Source organism: Lithobates pipiens, unplaced genomic scaffold (genome assembly GCF_037356315.1).
Source record: "Lithobates pipiens isolate NorthernLeopardFrog02 unplaced genomic scaffold, aLitPip1_a1.2 Scaffold_35, whole genome shotgun sequence".
Lineage (NCBI taxonomy): Eukaryota > Metazoa > Chordata > Amphibia > Anura > Ranidae > Lithobates > Lithobates pipiens.
Genome location: NW_027507811.1, coordinates 4,424,749 through 4,441,833, shown reverse-complemented (window position 1 = coordinate 4,441,833; position 17,085 = coordinate 4,424,749). Strand labels below are relative to the sequence as shown.

General features: G+C 47.1%; 4 protein-coding genes across 6 annotated transcripts in view; 3 read left to right on the top strand and 1 right to left on the bottom strand.

Moving 5' to 3' along the window:
- The window catches only part of LOC143955596 (uncharacterized), a 464,194-nt gene that overhangs the window by 141,237 nt on the left and 305,872 nt on the right, over nucleotides 1-17,085 (bottom strand). The window lies entirely within an intron of this gene.
- Nucleotides 1-17,085, top strand: part of LOC143955521 (uncharacterized) — a 246,193-nt gene that overhangs the window by 102,922 nt on the left and 126,186 nt on the right. The gene's annotated exons all lie outside the window — the stretch shown is intronic.
- The window catches only part of LOC143955341 (uncharacterized), a 107,725-nt gene that overhangs the window by 23,085 nt on the left and 67,555 nt on the right, over nucleotides 1-17,085 (top strand). Inside the window, exon 2 of the mRNA XM_077465410.1 lies at nucleotides 1,612-3,077. Coding sequence (XP_077321536.1) covers nucleotides 1,612-3,077 — 1,466 coding nt within the window. The remainder of the gene's footprint in view (nucleotides 1-1,611; nucleotides 3,078-17,085) is intronic.
- LOC143955917 (uncharacterized) lies at nucleotides 9-1,514 on the top strand. Its single transcript, XM_077466039.1, has 2 exons — nucleotides 9-681; nucleotides 803-1,514. The coding sequence occupies exons 1-2, from the start codon at nucleotides 268-270 to the stop codon at nucleotides 1,004-1,006; spliced, it is 618 nt and encodes a 205-aa protein (XP_077322165.1). The 5' UTR covers nucleotides 9-267; the 3' UTR covers nucleotides 1,007-1,514.

The window sequence follows — 17,085 nt, the reverse complement described above, 5'->3', positions numbered from 1 at the left end:
ACTTTATTGTAAAGGAGAGAGCAGTACGGAGGCTCCACCCATCCCCCATCATCTGATAAACACATAGAAACAATGTATTCAGTCAGTGTGTGTGTTTCCTACAGATGGATCCAGTAATGGGAACCCACCAGAGAGATGTCCCCGTCCTCTGTATTCCCGGGATTCCACACAGGAAGGTCACACCATCCCCCACCATCATCAGGTAGATGAGGAACAATCACTGATAGTATCATTAGGATCTGTACATTATCTGCATTGTTACCATTGATGTCATTTTTATTATATATTCAGAGTGGAAACCTGAGAGATCCTAAAGTTGAGGTTAAAGAAGAGATAAAAGAGGAGGATGATGAGGATGGGGTGATGGAGGAAGAACACAAAGATCTGTACCAGGACACCATGGTGGAGTCATCCAGATACAGGAACCCACCAGAGAGATGTCCCCGTCCTCTGTATTCCCAGGATTCCACTCAAGAAGATCAGAATGGAATCCTCGGGGATGATAAGTTTGTTGTTAAAGAAGAGTATAAAGAGGAGGATGAGGAGTATGGAGTGATGGAGGAGTTTTCAGAAGGACACAAGGATGTGATGGAGCCACCAAATACCAGGAACCCACCAACCGGTCCTCTGTATTCCCGGGATTCCACACAGGAAGATCACACCATCCCCCACTGTTACAAGGTTGGTGGGATGTCGGTTATAAAACACACTTATAGAGACAATGTGTGGATTTTCTATGTGATGTCACAATAATAAATCTTCTATCTTACAGATGATATTTTCTCTCATTTTCTTGGTTTAGAGTGGAGATCCAATGGATATAGAATTTGAGGTGAAATCAGAAGAAGAAGAGAGGTATGTGAGGGATGATCAGCAGTCTATGGAGGAGGATGGAATAACGGGGACATTTATAGAGGAGGACACTCCTACAGAGATCAGCACAGGTGGGTCATTAACACTAAATACCTCCCTCCACCCATACTGCTCACTGATTGGTCCAGAGTAGGGCGGGGGCTGGGTGATATCAGCCTGTAATCCCCTGGTCACTTTCCTGAGCTGTTGTTCTCCCCCCATCCTCACTCTCTGACCTCTGGTGGGGCTCAGCCCCGCTGTTATTCATGACTAAATCATGGACTAAATAAGGAAGTGCAGGACTTCTTGTGTTGGGAAGATGGCAATGAGTGATAGAGGGGGAGGGGACACTCGTCCTATAATCCCCTCATCACTGTCACTCCTATAGAAGACAGTTCTCGTTGTTTCCTCCCTCTCTGACTAAGGTCCATGAATAAAGAAATGATCTGGTAGGAGATCAGAGGACCCATTTACTAGTTACCTTGAGGGGGGAATTGTAAGATCCTCAGAGACAAAGCTGCCTGATGTGGGCGGAGTCCTGGTTTAGGGGAACCAATCAGCTCGTGTCTAGTAATAATAAGCCAAATGGTCCGGGGCTGAAGTGGTTAAACAATTCTACTTATAATTTGTCCTAAGTCACAACCTTTATATTTGTACCTTATAACAGAATTATCATTAGGTCAGTAGATACTAAAATTGTAATCGTATCTGTGACCTGGAATATAATATGTATAATTTGAATGACTTTTGAATGATCCTCAGAGACAAAGCTGCCTGATGTGGGCGGAGTCCTGGTTTAGGGGAACCAATCAGCTGATGTCTAGTAATAATCTTTGTATTTCTATTTTAGTAGATGGACGGGAGATGAGGAAAACCTCAGAGGATTGTCTCACTTTGTCTCCAGACTGTAAAGTAGAAGATGAGGACATCACACAGTATAGTCCAGGAGAAAACCCGACTACCTCAAATGTCCATCCGGCACCACACAGTGTAGATGGACCATCGTATTCCTCTTATCCAGAGGAACCTCAGACTGTGCGGGACGGTGCCGGACCATCGTATTCCTCTTATCCCGAGGAACCTCAGACTGTGCGGGACGGTGCCGGACCATCGTATTCCTCTTATCCCGAGGAACCTCAGACTGTGCGGGACGGTGCCGGACCATCGTATTCCTCTTATCCCGAGGAGACTCAGACAGTCCTTCCAACAGACAAGAGGTTTTCCTGTACTGAGTGCGGGAAGTGTTTCCCTTTTAAATCACGTCTTAATGTGCATACAAGATCTCACACAGGTGAGAACGTGTTTTCCTGTTCTGAGTGTGGGATATGTTTTGTAAAAAAATCAGAACTTGTAAAACATCAGAGATCTCACACAGGGGAGAAGCCTTATTCCTGTCCCGAGTGCGGGAAATGTTTTTCACTGAAGTCCCATTTTAACAGACATCAGAGATCGCACACAGGTGAGAAACCATATCCCTGTCTTGAGTGCGGGAAATGTTTTTCACGGAAGTCCCATCTTAGCATACATCAGAGATCGCACACAGGTGAGAAGCCATATTCCTGTCCTGAGTGTGGGAAATGTTTCGTTCAAAAATCAGTACTTGCCTCACATCAGAGATCTCATGCTGGGGAGAAGCCGTTTTCCTGTACTGAGTGCGGGAAATGTTTTTCAAATAAGTTCAATCTTGACATACATCAGAGATTGCATACTGGAGAAAAGCCGTATTCCTGTACTGAGTGCGGGAAATGTTTTGTAAAAAATTCTCAACTTGTGATTCATCAGAGGTCTCACACGGGGGAGAAGCCCTATTCATGTACTGAGTGTGGGAAATGTTTTGTAAAAAAATCAAAACTTGTAACACATCAGGCATCTCACATGCGAGAGAAGCCGTATTCCTGTCCTGAGTGTGGGAAATGTTTTTCACAGAAGCCCAGTCTTTACAAACATCAGAGATCGCATATGAGCTTGAAGCCATATTTCTGTTTTGAGTGCGGGAAATGTTTTTCACAGAAGTCCACTCTTTCCACACATCAGAGATCACACACAGGGGAAAAGCCGTATTCCTGTCCTGAGTGCGGGAAATGTTTTTCACAAAAGTCCACTCTTTCCACACATCAGAGATCACACACGGGGGAAAAGCCGTATTCCTGTCCTGAGTGTGGGAAATTTTTTTCATTGAAGTCCACTCTTAAGAGACATCAGAGTTCTCACTCGGGGGAGAAGCCGTATTCTTGTCCTGAGTGCGGGGATTGTTTTACACTGAAGTTCAATCTTCACAGACATCAGAGATTGCACACGGGGGAGAAGCCACTTTACTGGTCTGAGTGAGGGAAATGTTCCTCACTGAAGTCCTGTCTTCCTGTACATCAGGGGATCCCACACAACCCTGGAGGTGTATTAGTGAGTGCGGGAAATGTTTTGTATATGAATGTTGCTGGACATGTGGGGAAGAAGCACCCCCTGATATACACCTCAGATATACTCCCTGGCTGATCTTCATCATGGAAGAAACAGTTGATAAGGAGATCAGAGATCACCAAAGACATGGATGAAGTGTTGTACCGTGTCGGCCATTGATAGAAGGAGGAAAATAAAAATGGAGTCATTACCTTATGTACTTATGGGTACAGTAGACCTTGAGTACCATTCCTTGGTTCCACCTCTGAGCACCGTCTCTTGGTTTCACATCTTACCCTTGGTTCTAGCTCCGAGCACCATCCCTTGGTTCTACCTCCTACCCACCTCCATGCTCTGTCCCTTGGTTCTACCTCCTACCCACCTCCATGCTCTGTCCCTTGGTTCCACCTCTGAACACTTTTCCTTGGTTCCACCCCCTACCCACCTCTGAGCACCGTCCCTTGGTTCTGCTTCCTACCCACCTCTGAACACCGTCCCTTGGTTCCACCTCTGAACAATGTCCCTTGATTCTACCTCCTACCCACCTCCGAACACCTTCCCTTCGTTTCACCTCCTACCCACCTCCGAACACCGTCCCTTGGTTCTACCTCCGAACACCGTCCCTTGGTTCTACCTCCGAACACCGTCCCTTGGTTCTACCTCCGAACACCGTCCCTTGGTTCTACCTCCGAACACCGTCCCTTGGTTCTACCTCCGAACACCGTCCCTTGGTTCTACCTCCGAACACCGTCCCTTGGTTCTACCTCCAAACACCGTCCCTTGGTTCCACTCCCTACCCACCTCCGAGCACCATCCCTTGGTTCTACCTCCTACACACCTCTGAACACTGTCCCTTGGTTCCACCTCTGAACACTCCCTTGGTTTTACCTCCAAACACTGACCCTTGGTTCCACCCCCTACCCACCTCTGAGCACCATCCCTTGGTTTCACCTCCTGCCCACCTTCGAGCACCGTCCCTTGGTTTCACCTCCTACCCTAGGTTCCACCTCCGGGTACCGTCCCTTAGTTCCACCTCCAAGCGCTGTCCCTTGGTTCCACCACCTACCCACCTTTGAGTACCATCCCTTGGTTTTTCCACCTCCAAGCTCTGTCCCTTGGTTCCACCTCCTACCCACCTCCGAACACTTTTTTCTGGTTCTACCTTTGGCCACCTCCGAAACATCATCCCTTGGTTCTACCTCCTACCCACCTCTGAACACCATGCCTTGGTTCCACCTCCGAACACTGTCCCTTGGTTCTAGTCCGAACACCTTCCCTTGTTTTCACCTTTCACCCACCTACGAGCACTATCCCTTGGTTCTACCTCCTACCCACCTCTGAACACTGTCCTTTGGTTCTACCTCCTAACACTCCCTTGGTTTTACCTCCCACCCACCTCCAAACACTGACCCTTGGTTCCACCCCCTATCCACCTATGAGCATTGTCTCTTGGTTTCACCTCCTGCCCACCTTCGTGCACCGTACCTTGGTTTCACCTCCTGCCCACTTTCGAGCACCGTCCCTTGGTTCCACCTCTGAGTGCCGTCCCTTGGTTCCACCTCTGAGTGCCGTCCCTTGGTTCCACCTCTGAGTGCCGTCCCTTGGTTCCACCTCTGAGTGCCGTCCCTTGGTTCCACCTCTGAGTGCCGTCCCTTGGTTCCACCTCTGAGCGCCGTCCCTTGGTTCTACCTCTGAGCGCCGTCCCTTGGTTCCACCTCTGAGCGCCGTCCCTTGGTTCCACCTCTGAGCGCCGTCCCTTGGTTCCACCTCTGAGCGCCGTCCCTTGGTTCCACCTCTGAGCGCCGTCCCTTGGTTCCACCTCCAAGCACTGTCTCTTGGTTCCACCTCCTACCCACCTTTGAGCAGCGTCCCTTGGTTCCATCTCTGAGCACCATGCCTTGGTTCCACCTCCGAGTACCGTCCCTTGGTTCCACCCCCTACCCACTTCCAAGCACCATCCCTTGGTTCCATCTCTGAGCACCATGCCTTGGTTCCACCTCCGAGCACCATCCCTTGGTTCCACCCCCTACCCACTTCCAAGCACCATCCCTTGGTTCCATCTCTGAGCACCATGCCTTGGTTCCACCTCCGAGCACCGTCCCTTAGTTCCACCCCCACCCACTTCCAAGCACCATCCCTCGGTTCCAGCTCTGAGCTCCATTCCTTGGTTCCACCTCCGAGCACCATCCCTTGGTTCCACCCCCTACCCACTTCCAAGCACCATCCCTCGGTTCCAGCTCTGAGCTCCATTCCTTGGTTCCACCCTTTACCTAAAGAATACAGAAAAGTATCATTCATTGGATGCTAAGTATCTTGTATGGAATTTTCCAATGAAAAGCAGTAAAAATAGGTCCCCTGCAGCCAGCAACAACAGACCCCCCCCCCCCCCCCAGCAACAATATATCACCTCAGCAACAATAGACTCCTCAGCGACAAAAAAATAGATCTCCCTAGCAATCTCCTGATCTCACCAGCAAAATAGATCCCTCACAGTAACTATAGATTCCCCCAGCAAGAATAGATTACGCCAAGTAACAATAGATCCTTAACAAGGAAATACCCCCAGCAACAATAGATCTTCCAGTATCAATAAACTCTACAGCAGCCAGCAACAATAGACCCCTCTCTTAACATTAAATCTCTACAATCAACAATTAACCCCATAGAAACAATAGATTCTCCCACCAGCAGCAATAGAGCTCCCCAGAAATCTCCTGATCTCCCCAGCAATAGATCCCTCACAGTAACTATAGATTCTCCCAGCAATAAAATATCCCATCAGCAACAATGGATCCCTCCAAGCAACAACAGATCCCCAGTAAGAAAATACCCCCAGCAAAAATAGAGCCACCCCAGCAACAATAGATCTGCCAGTATCCATTATCAATAGACTCTACAACAGCCAGCAACAATAGACTCCTCCCTCAACAGTAAATCTCTCCAATCAACAAATGACCCCGTAGAAACAATAGTTTCCCCCTCCAGCAACAATAGATTTTCCCAGAAATCTCCCCAGCAATAGGTCCCTCACAGTAACTATAGATCCCTCCAGCAGTAAAATATTCCATCAGCAACTATAGAGCTCCACAGCAACAATGGATCCCTCCTAGCAACAACAGACCCCTCCCTCAACAGCAAAGCTCTCCCATCAACAATTGACCCATAGAAACAATAGATTTCCCCACCAGCAGCAACAGATCTCCCCAGCAACAATAGGTTCATCCAATGACAATAAAGCCCCAAGCAGCCTGCATCAGATTTTTCATCTCCCCTGAAGAAGCACGGTCAGTGAAACGCGTTGGGATACAACATCCTTTACCCAGTTATAGTGATGTCTGTTTTTAATGTTTGTGTTTTGCTTTGTTCATCTATGGAATATATATATATGAGTATGCTATGGGAGGGATGCACAAGGTGTTTTGTTCGTAGTCGTTTTCTAGACATTGTTTGTAATGTTAGGATTATATCCTTTTTTTAATGTATTTTTAAAATTATAATAAAAAATGTATTGAACCAAAAAAACAAAAAAAATGGTGTGTGTCGGTGCAATGAGGACAAACTTCCATATCCAAACATTGCTCATAGGAGACCCTTTAAAAGCCTTTACAGGTCACACAAGTTTAGAGGTAACCCTGAATAATGTGTATAGAGTGCAGTGGTCAGGAGGAGTATATCATATACAGCCCTGTGTACAGAGTGCAGTGGTCAGGAGGAGTATATCATATACAGCCCTGTGTACAGAGTGCAGTGGTCAGGAGGAGTATATCATATACAGCCCAGTGTATAGAGTGCAGTGGTCAGGAGTATATCATAGAGAGTAGAGATGAAGATCATGTGTAGTGAAAGATCTTGAAGGTAATGGCATCTGTTAAGATGATGCGCATGGTTCAAGGGAACTTGCTTTTGAAAGGAGAGTTTTACCAGATGCAAAAATCTTGCTGTAGGCCAAGTGAGCGACTAGTCTAGTGTTGGTCTCAAGAAGCTCACCTACTGTCTGGGTCTTTGGCATTGAGCATATTCTGGTAGTTGTCACCAACAAGGGGTTTTGAGTTTGAATCCTCAGATAACCACCATTTCAGACTTCTTTATTGAACAATTTGGGAGCAGTTGAGACTGTGCCCCATGGTTCAAGAGATTGGCCTGGTAAAACTACCAGACCAATCTGGAAACATTTTGGGAGCAGTTGAGACTGTGCCCCATGGTTCAAGAGAATGGCCTGGTGAAACTACATTTTTACCAGATGAGATGATCCCTTAGTACACTAAGTAGGAGACTAGTCAAAGTCTGGGGATAGCAATCTAGTCCAATTTTTCGGCATGAAGCCACTAATATGATAATATGTAATGATAATACAACTACTGGTTTAGGTACTCCCATCACCATTGGTGGTGGTGGTGGTGGTGTTGTGTATGACTGTGGTGGCGTAGAAGCAAAGCTTGTGAGTTTAAATCCTGAGGTGGTCACCTGCTTGGTTTAAATGATTAAAGTTGCATAAACTCATAGCAGCCAATTGGCTTTCAGACTTTTGTAGGTGGAGGTCGATATGGTGTCTTCAGACTAGGTACTTGGTTGCACCTTGTTTGTAGGGATGAACTTCGAGTTCGAGTCGAACTCATGTACGACTCGAACATTGCCTGTTGGCCTGTTCAGCGAACAGTGAACAATTTGGGGTGTTTGCAGCAAATTCGAAAAGCCGGAACACCCTATACAAGTCTATGGGAGAAATCTAAAGTGCTAATTTTAAAGGGTAATATGCAAGTTATTGTCCTAAAAAGTGTTTGGGGACCCGGGTCCTGCCCCAGGGGACATGGATCAATGCAAAAAAAGTTTTAAAAACTGAAGTTTTTTCAGGAGCAGTGATTTTAATAATGATTGAAGTGAAACAATAAAAGTGTAATATTCCTTTAAATGTGGTAGCTGGGGGGTATCTATAGTATGCCCGTGAAGGGGCGCATGTTTCTGGTGCTTAGAACTGTCCCTGCACAAAGTGTCATTTCTGCAGGAAAAAAAGTCTTAAAATCACTTACGGCTATATTGTCGGCTCCCCGTAATACAGAGAACATTCAATGAGTGTTCTCTGTATTAGCCGACAATTCATTCATTCATTGATAAAAAAATAAAAAAAAAGCGTGGGGGTTCTCCTAAATTCAATTACCAGGCCCTTCAGGTCTGACATGGATATTAAGGGGAACCCCGTGTCAAATGTAAAATAAATTGACGTGGGGGTCCCCCTAAAAATCCATACCAGACCCTTTATCCGAGCACGCAACCTGGCAGGCCGCAGGAAAAGAGGAGGGGCAAGAGAGCGGCCCCCCCTCCCTCCTGAACCGTACCAGGCCACATACCCTCAACATTGGGAGGATGCTTTGGGGGTCTGTGACCCCTCAAAGCACCTTGTCCCCATGTTGATGAGGACAAGGGCCTCATCCTCACAACCCTGGCCGGTGGTTGTGAGGGTTTGCGGGCGGGGGGCTTATCAGAATCTGGAAGCCCCCTTTAACAAGGGGACCCCCAGATCCCGCCCCCCCCATTTGAAATGGTAAGGGGGTACTTACCTACCATTTCACAAAGAAAGTGTAAAAATGGTTAAATAAGACAAACACACTTTTGAAAAATTCCTTTATTAAAAATAAAAAAAATAAAAAAAAAGATTCCAGCGGTGCTAATCCACTCTTGCTATCCAGCGACGAATCTCCGGGGTCCAGCGATGGATGACCATATCCAGCGACGGGGGAATCTCTCAGTCCAGCGCTGTCCATACATCCGTCTTCTGTCTCCACTGAGGAGACACTGCAGAGATCCCAGCGCTGAAGTTTCTTATATTAGGAGGGCGGGGCCACCCGTCACCTGACCCCGCTCCTCTGACACTGGAGAGGGAAGCCAGGGGGTCCCCAGTGACGTGTGGGTGACCCCGCCCCCTCTGATGTAACGCAGGTTTCCGTTACATCAGAGGGGGCGGGGTCACCCATACGTCACTGGGGAACCCCTGGCTAGTGATGGACGAACTTCCGACGGGACGTTTTCGCGAACGCGAACCGCGAACGCAGCCGATAGTTCGCGAACCGTAACGTTCGCGGCGGGCCCCATTGACTTCAATGGGAGGCGAACTTTGCAAACCTATAGGTCAAATTTGCAGCCACAAAATAATTATTAGCTGTGCAAACATAGTCCCACCACATGGCCAATGACGTAACACATGTATGAGGTGAATTTGGGATCGATAACTACAAGCATTCTTTTTTTATATGGGAAATTGTTCTGACAATTCAGGACTATGGAGCGCATGAAGGCAATGGAGGAGAGGGAAGGTCAGGGACCAGGGTAGGCAAAGAAGAGGGTGCAGGAGATGATCACCAGCAACGTCACATACAGCAATGACACCTGCACCGTGATAGAGTCATCTGACAGCAGCACCGTGATAGAGAGCACTGACATCAGCAGCGTGACATACAGCAATGACACCTGCACCGTGATAGAGTCATCTGACAGCAGCACCGTGATAGAGAGCACTGACATCAGCAGCGTGACATACAGCAATGACACCAGCACCGTGATAGTCATCTGACAACAGCACCGTGATAGAGAGCACTGACATCAGCAGCGTGACATAAATCACTCACACCAGCACCGTGATATACAGCACTGACAGCATCACCGTGATAGAGAGCACTGACATCAGAAGCGTGACATACAGCACTGACATCAGCACCGTGATATACAGCACTGACAGCAGCATCATGATAGAGAGCACTGACATCAGCAGCGTGACATTAAGCACTCACACCAGCACCGTGATATACAGCACTGACAGCAGCACCGTGATAGAGAGCACTGACATCAGCAGCGTGACATTAAGCACTCACACCAGCACCGTGATATACAGCACTGACAGCAGCACTGTGATAGAGAGCACTGACATCAGAAGCATGACATACAGCACTGACATCAGCACCGTGATATACAGCACTGACAGCAGCACCGTGATAGAGAGCACTGACATCAGCAGCGTGACCTTAAGCACTCACACCAGCACCGTTATATACAGCACTGACAGCAGCACCGTGACAGAGAGCACTGACATCAGCACCGTGATTTACAGCACTGACACCTGCACCATAAGCAGCCCCAGGAGGAAGTCAGCACAGCACAGGGATGGTGTGATCCCCTCATAATAAGCAGGCCCAGGAGAAAATCAGCACAGCACAGGGATGGTGTGATCCCCTCATAATAAGAACCCCCAGGAGAAAATCAGCACAGGACACAGGGATGGTGTGATCCCCTCATAATAAGAACCCCCAGGAGAAAATCAGCACAGGACACAGGGATGGTGTGATCCCCTCATAATAAGAACCCCCAGGAGAAAATCAACACAGCACAGGGATGGTGTGATCCCCTCATAATAAGAACCCCCAGGAGAAAATCAGCACAGGGATGGTGTGATCCCCTCATAATAAGAACCCCCAGGAGAAAATCAGCACAGCACAGGGATGGTGTGATCCCCTCATAATAAGAACCCCCAGGAGAAAATCAGCACAGGACACAGGGATGGTGTGATCCCCTCATAATAAGAACCCCCAGGAGAAAATCAGCACAGCACAGGGATGGTGTGATCCCCTCATAATAAGAACCCCCAGGAGAAAATCAGCACAGCACAGGGATGGTGTGATCCCCTCATAATAAGAACCCCCAGGAGAAAATCAGCACAGGACACAGGGATGGTGTGATCCCCTCATAATAAGAACCCCCAGGAGAAAATCAGCACAGGGATGGTGTGATCCCCTCATAATAAGAACCCCCAGGAGAAAATCAGCACAGCACAGGGATGGTGTGATCCCCTCATAATAAGAACCCCCAGGAGAAAATCAGCACAGGACACAGGTATGGTGTGATCCCCTCATAATAAGAACCCCCAGGAGAAAATCAGCACAGCACAGGGATGGTGTGATCCCCTCATAATAAGAACCCCCAGGAGAAAATCAGCACAGGACACAGGGATGGTGTGATCCCCTCATAATAAGAACCCCCAGGAGAAAATCAACACAGCACAGGAATGGTGTGATCCCCTCATAATAAGAACCCCCAGGAGAAAATCAGCACAGCACAGGTATGGTGTGATCCCCTCATAATAAGAACCCCCAGGAGAAAATCAGCACAGGGATGGTGTGATCCCCTCATAATAAGAACCCCCAGGAGAAAATCAGCACAGGGATGGTGTGATCCCCCCATAATAAGAACCCCCAGGTGAAAATCAGCACAGCACAAAACTCAGTGACAGTGACAAAACTCTTAGTCCCTATACCGATGAAGGACTGCTGCAGTATAGGGCAGCAGTCAAGTATAATATTCTTTCTATATTTGGAAGAAAGAATATTATACGTGTACAAGCCTATTACCATACCACTGATACCAGTCCTGAAAAGAACCTTTGTGGAACTAATAGTAACAGCTACTGTTTAAACTGACCCTCACTGCCTGACACACTGCTTCCTTCCTGTCCCTATACAAACTGGCAAAACAGAGGAGACTGGAACGATAACTGGTTACTCGAATAGCACTTTTGTGGACCTGATAGTAACAGCTAATGATGATGATGACTAATCTGGCTGTCCCTAAAATAGCAGCACACAGCGCTCTGTCCCTTTCTCTAAACTGACAAAAGACACTCAGGCTGCTGCAACAATCAGTAGCACAGCAAACCTATATACACCTAACACCTATACCAGTCCTGAAAAGAACTTTTGTGTACCAAATAGCTAGCGATTTATCTCTCCCTACTCCACACAGCAACCTTTCCCTATAGTGACAGAAGAAAGAATGTAAAATGGCCGCTGGATCGGGTGTATTTATAGGTTAGGAGGAATGTCCAAGTGACCTTGTGCTGTAATGTCTCAATTGGCTGTCCTGTACCCCATGATGGATGTGTCATCAGGTCAAAGTTATTTTACACAGTAAAAACACGGAAGTCCGCCGGGCGAACGGCGCCAATAGTCCGCCGAACTTGCGGACCGCGAACAGCCGAAATTCGCCGTGAAACGACCGCCGGGCGAACTGTTCGGCCATCACTACCCCTGGCTCCCCTCACCAGCGTCAGAGGGGCGGGGTCAGGTGACGGGTGGCCCCGCCCTCCTAATATAAGAAACGTCAGCGCTGGGATCTCCGCAGTCTCCGCAGTGGAGACAGAAGAAGGATGTATGGACAGCGCTGGACTGAGAGATCCCACATCACTGGATATGATCATCCATCGCTGGACCCCGGAGATCCATCGCTGGATAGCAAGAGTGGATTAGCACCGCTGGAATCTTTTTTTTATTTTTTTATTTTTAATAAAGGGATAAAGTGTTTGTCTTATTTAACCATTTTTACACTTTCTTTGTGAAATGGTAGGGGTACTTTTGTACCCCCTTACCATTTCAAACAGGGGGGGCCGGGATCTGGGGGTCCCCTTGTTAAAGGGGGCTTCCAGATTATGATAAGCCCCCCGCCCGCAGACCCTCACAACCACCGGCCAGGGTTGTGAGGATGAGGCCCTTGTCCTCATCAACATGGGGACAAGGTGCTTTGAGGGGTCACAGACCCCCAAAGCATCCTCCCAATGTTGTGGGTATGTGGTCTGGTACGGTTCAGGAGGGAGGGGGGCCGCTCTCTCGTCCCCCCCTCTTTTCCTGCGGCCTGCCAGGTTGCGTGCTCGGATAAAGGGTCTGGTATGGATTTTTAAGGGGACCCCCACGTCAATTTTTTTTAAAATTTGATGCGGGGTTCCCTTTAATATCCATATCAGACCTGAAGGGTCTGGTATGGATATTTAGGGGGACCCCCACGTCAATTTTATTTTTTTTTTTGACACGGGGTTCCCCTTAATATCCATGTCAGACCTGAAGGGCCTGGTAATTGAATTCAGGGGAACCCCCACGCTTTTTTTTTTTTTAATCAATGAATGAATGAATTGTCGGCTAATACAGAGAACACTCATTGAGTGTTCTCTGTATTACGGGGAGCCGACAATTCATTATAGCCGCAAGTGATTTTAAAAGACTTTTTTTCCTGCAGAAATTACACTTTGTGCAGGGACAGTTCTAAGCACGGGAAACATGCGCCCCTTCATAGGCATACTATAGATACCCCCCAGCTACGAAATTTAAAGGAATATTACACTTTTATTGTTTCACTTTAAAGCGGGAGTCCGCCGGGACTCCGGGTTTTTTTTTTTTTTAAAAGCCAGCAGCTACAAATACTGCAGCTGCTGACTTTTAAAATAGTGACACTTACCTGTCCAGCGCGCCCGCGATGTCGGCACCCGAAGCCGATCTGTAGATCGTTTCTCGGGTGCTGCCGCCGCCATCTTGGGTATGGGAATCAGGAAATGGAGCCTTTCGGCTTCATTTCCCGGTTCCCTACTGCGCATGCGCGAGTCGCGCTGTGCAATAAGGACGGTCCCCGCTGCCTCTGGGATCTGTGTGTTTTCCCAGCAGGCAGCGGGGCACTTGCGGAAAGGGGCGGGCACTTGCGGAAAGGGGCGTAATATACGCCCCTTTCCGCAGAGAGCTATTCCGGAAGTGGGTGCAGATACCTGTACTGTACAGGTATCTGCACCCCCCCTCCCCCCTGAAAGGTGCCAATTGTGGCGCCGGAGGGGGGGAGGGTTCCGATGAGCGGAAGGTCCACTTTAGGGTGGACCTCCGCTTTAATCATTATTAAAATAACTGCTCCTGAAAAAACGGCCGTTTTTAAAACTTTTTTTTGCATTGATCCATGTCCCCTGGGGCAGGACCCGGGTCCCCAAACACTTTTTAGGACAGTAACTTGCATATTACCCTTTAAAATGAGCACTTTAGATTGTGAACGTTCGAGTCCCATAGACTTTAATAGGGTTCTAAAGTTCACACGAAGTTTAGGTCTGTTCGCAGGTTCTGGTGCGAACCGAACAGGGGGGTGTTCGGCTCATCCCTACTTGTTTGTAGGCAGAGGTCGAGATGGTGTCTTCAGACTAGGTACTTGGCTGCTGGGGGTTACTGCACTTTGTTTATAGGCAGAGGTTGAGAATGGTGTCCCCTGGTTCAAGGCAATGAAGTCTTGAAAGTGCACTTAGGAGGAGGTTAAGTTGGAGACTAGTCTAGGTCAGGTGGTAGCAATTTAGTAAAATGTTTGAATATTAATGCACTAGTCATATGGTATTCCATGATATTAAAGCTCTAGTTCTGACAGCCACTTACCATCAGAGGAAATGCCCTTGTATGTATGTCACTGAGCTAGCAAAGAAATGGTTGCGAGTTTGAATCCTTAGGTGGCTACCTTTTCAGATTTAGTTAATAAAGTTGCAGAAACCTTATGCTGCACCCAATTAACTTTGAGACGAGGTGTCCTTCCATATTGGTTGCTTTGTGTTATTGCACTTTGTAGGCAGCAGTTGAGACAATGCCCTGTGGTTTGTGGCCAAGGACTCTTGAAGGTAGAGTTTTACCAGATGGGAATTTCCTCTAGGCCGGGTGAGAGATTTGTCTAGGTCTGGTGGTAGCAGTTTAGTAAATAGTGTGGGTGTTAATCAACCAGTCTTATGGTATCCCGTTAAATTAAAGGTCTAGTTTTGAGCCTCACACACCATCTCAGGCAGTGGCCTTGTATGTAAGACTACAGGACTAGCAAGCAAAATGGTTGCAAGTTCAAGTCCCCAGGTGACCACCTTTTCAGATTCATTTATTAAAATTGCAAAAAAAAAAAAGCTAAAGCAACCAATCACCTCCCGGAGGACTTATCCTTTCTTATTAATTGCCATGGATTATCGCACTTTGTAGGCAGCAGTTGAGATAGTGCCCTGTGGTTCATGGCAATGGACTCTTGAAAGTAAAGTTTTACCAAATTGGAATTTCCTCTAAGCCAAGTGGCAGACTGGTTTAGGGTCTGATGGTAGCAATTTAGTCAAATATTCAACGATTAAGCCCCTAGTCATATGTTCTTTCATGATAATAAAGGTCTAGTTTTAAATCTCTCCCCACCATCTGAAGCAATGACCTTCCATGTATACCACTGATCTCACAAACAATAAGTTTGCAAGTTCAGGTCCTCGAGCAGCCATCTTCTCATTCATTTATTAAAGTTACATAAACCGAAGAAGCCCATAATAACCAATCAACTTTCAGACTAGGTGTTATTTCATGACGGTTGCTTTGGGTTATTGTACTTTGCAAGCAGCAATTAAGATAATGCTCAAGGTAACGTATTCTTGAAAATAAATTTTTTACCAGATGGAAATATCCTTTGGAAGGTCAACTGGGAGACTAGTTTTTGTTGGATGATGGCAATTTAGTACAATGTTTGGACATTAATCCACTGATCATATGGTATGTCATGACATTACAACTCTGGTTTGGGGTACTGTCCACCATCCATGACTATAGCCTTGGGGGTAAGTTGACGATCTCATAATCAAAACGGTCAAGAGTTCAACTCCTCAGGTAGTCACCTTTCCAGCTTTATTTCTTAATGTTGCACAAATTGCTGAAACCAATAGCAACCAATCTTCTTCATATCGTTTGCCATGACTTACTTCACACTGCAGCTTGAATTTAGGCTGTATAGGCACTGCTGTCAGTTTTGAGCATCCAGTTCTGTGGCACAGCATGTAGGGTGGAAAAGGTGGAATCTTGAAGGCTGTGAGTTTGCTTCTCCAAGCAGGTGTCTACTCAGGGATGTTTTTTGGTGGAACAGCAACTATGTGCTTGGTGGCCTCATGTGTAATGAGAGGACAAGGCGTGGACCTTCTCACCATCATGGGGATGACCTTGGTGTCATGTGAATACAACCTCAATCAAATGAGTTCCATCCATGTAACCATCAAAGTGGATGACCTTGGCAGCAAGTGAATGAAGCGTCAATGAAATGTGTGGATGACCTTGGTGCCATGTGAATGAAACGAGTTCCAGCCATGTAACCATCAAGTGAGTGACCTTGGCAGCAAGTGAATGAAGCGTCAATGAAATGTGTGGATGACCTTGGTGCCATGTGAATGAAACGAGTTCCAGCCATGTAACCATCAAGTGAGTGACCTTGGCAGCAAGTGAATGAAGCGTCAATGAAATGTGTGGATGACCTTGGTGCCATGTGAATGAAACGAGTTCCAGCCATGTAACCATCAAGTGAGTGACCTTAGCAGCAAATGAATGAAGCCTCAAGGAAATGAGGTCCAACCATGTAACAGATATCTGTGAAACCATTGGTATGAAAACCACAAGCAGTGGACAGTGTGCCACAAAGTGGAAGATGCTGAAGGAACCCAACCTCATATGACAACAAGTTCCAAGCAAACATCTTAAGATTGAAGAAGTCCTTTATTTTTGGTATTTTAACAACGACTCTCATACTTTTCATCAACATGCCCTTCTCCTTCACAGTATTCATGTCCCCAGTTCAGGGCCACTCAACCCCAACCAATGGTGGTCCACATAACCAACTTAGTCAAGACCTGAGCATTTCATTGCAGTTTAACAACTTCATCCGCCCTTCACACAACTCCCAAAGTCTTGGAGGCTACTTTGAGGAACCATTTTCACTCGCTTGATGGAATCGAACCTACAGCCCTTCTGATTCAAACGTCAGAAGCTGACATGCTGCGCCACAGAACCAAAAGACGTCCGAGCGAGTTGCTAGTCTATATTAGGGATCCAGACTTTCTTACCCCTTGGAAAACATAAAACGAATACCACATCAGAGATTTGAACTAAGAAATCCACAGCTTCCTCCGTTCAACAAAAGCACACCAACAACGAGCACCACACAAACAACGAGCCCCACAGGCTCTAGCCAGCAATGCAACTTCTCTGTAGAACTATATACTGGAGACAA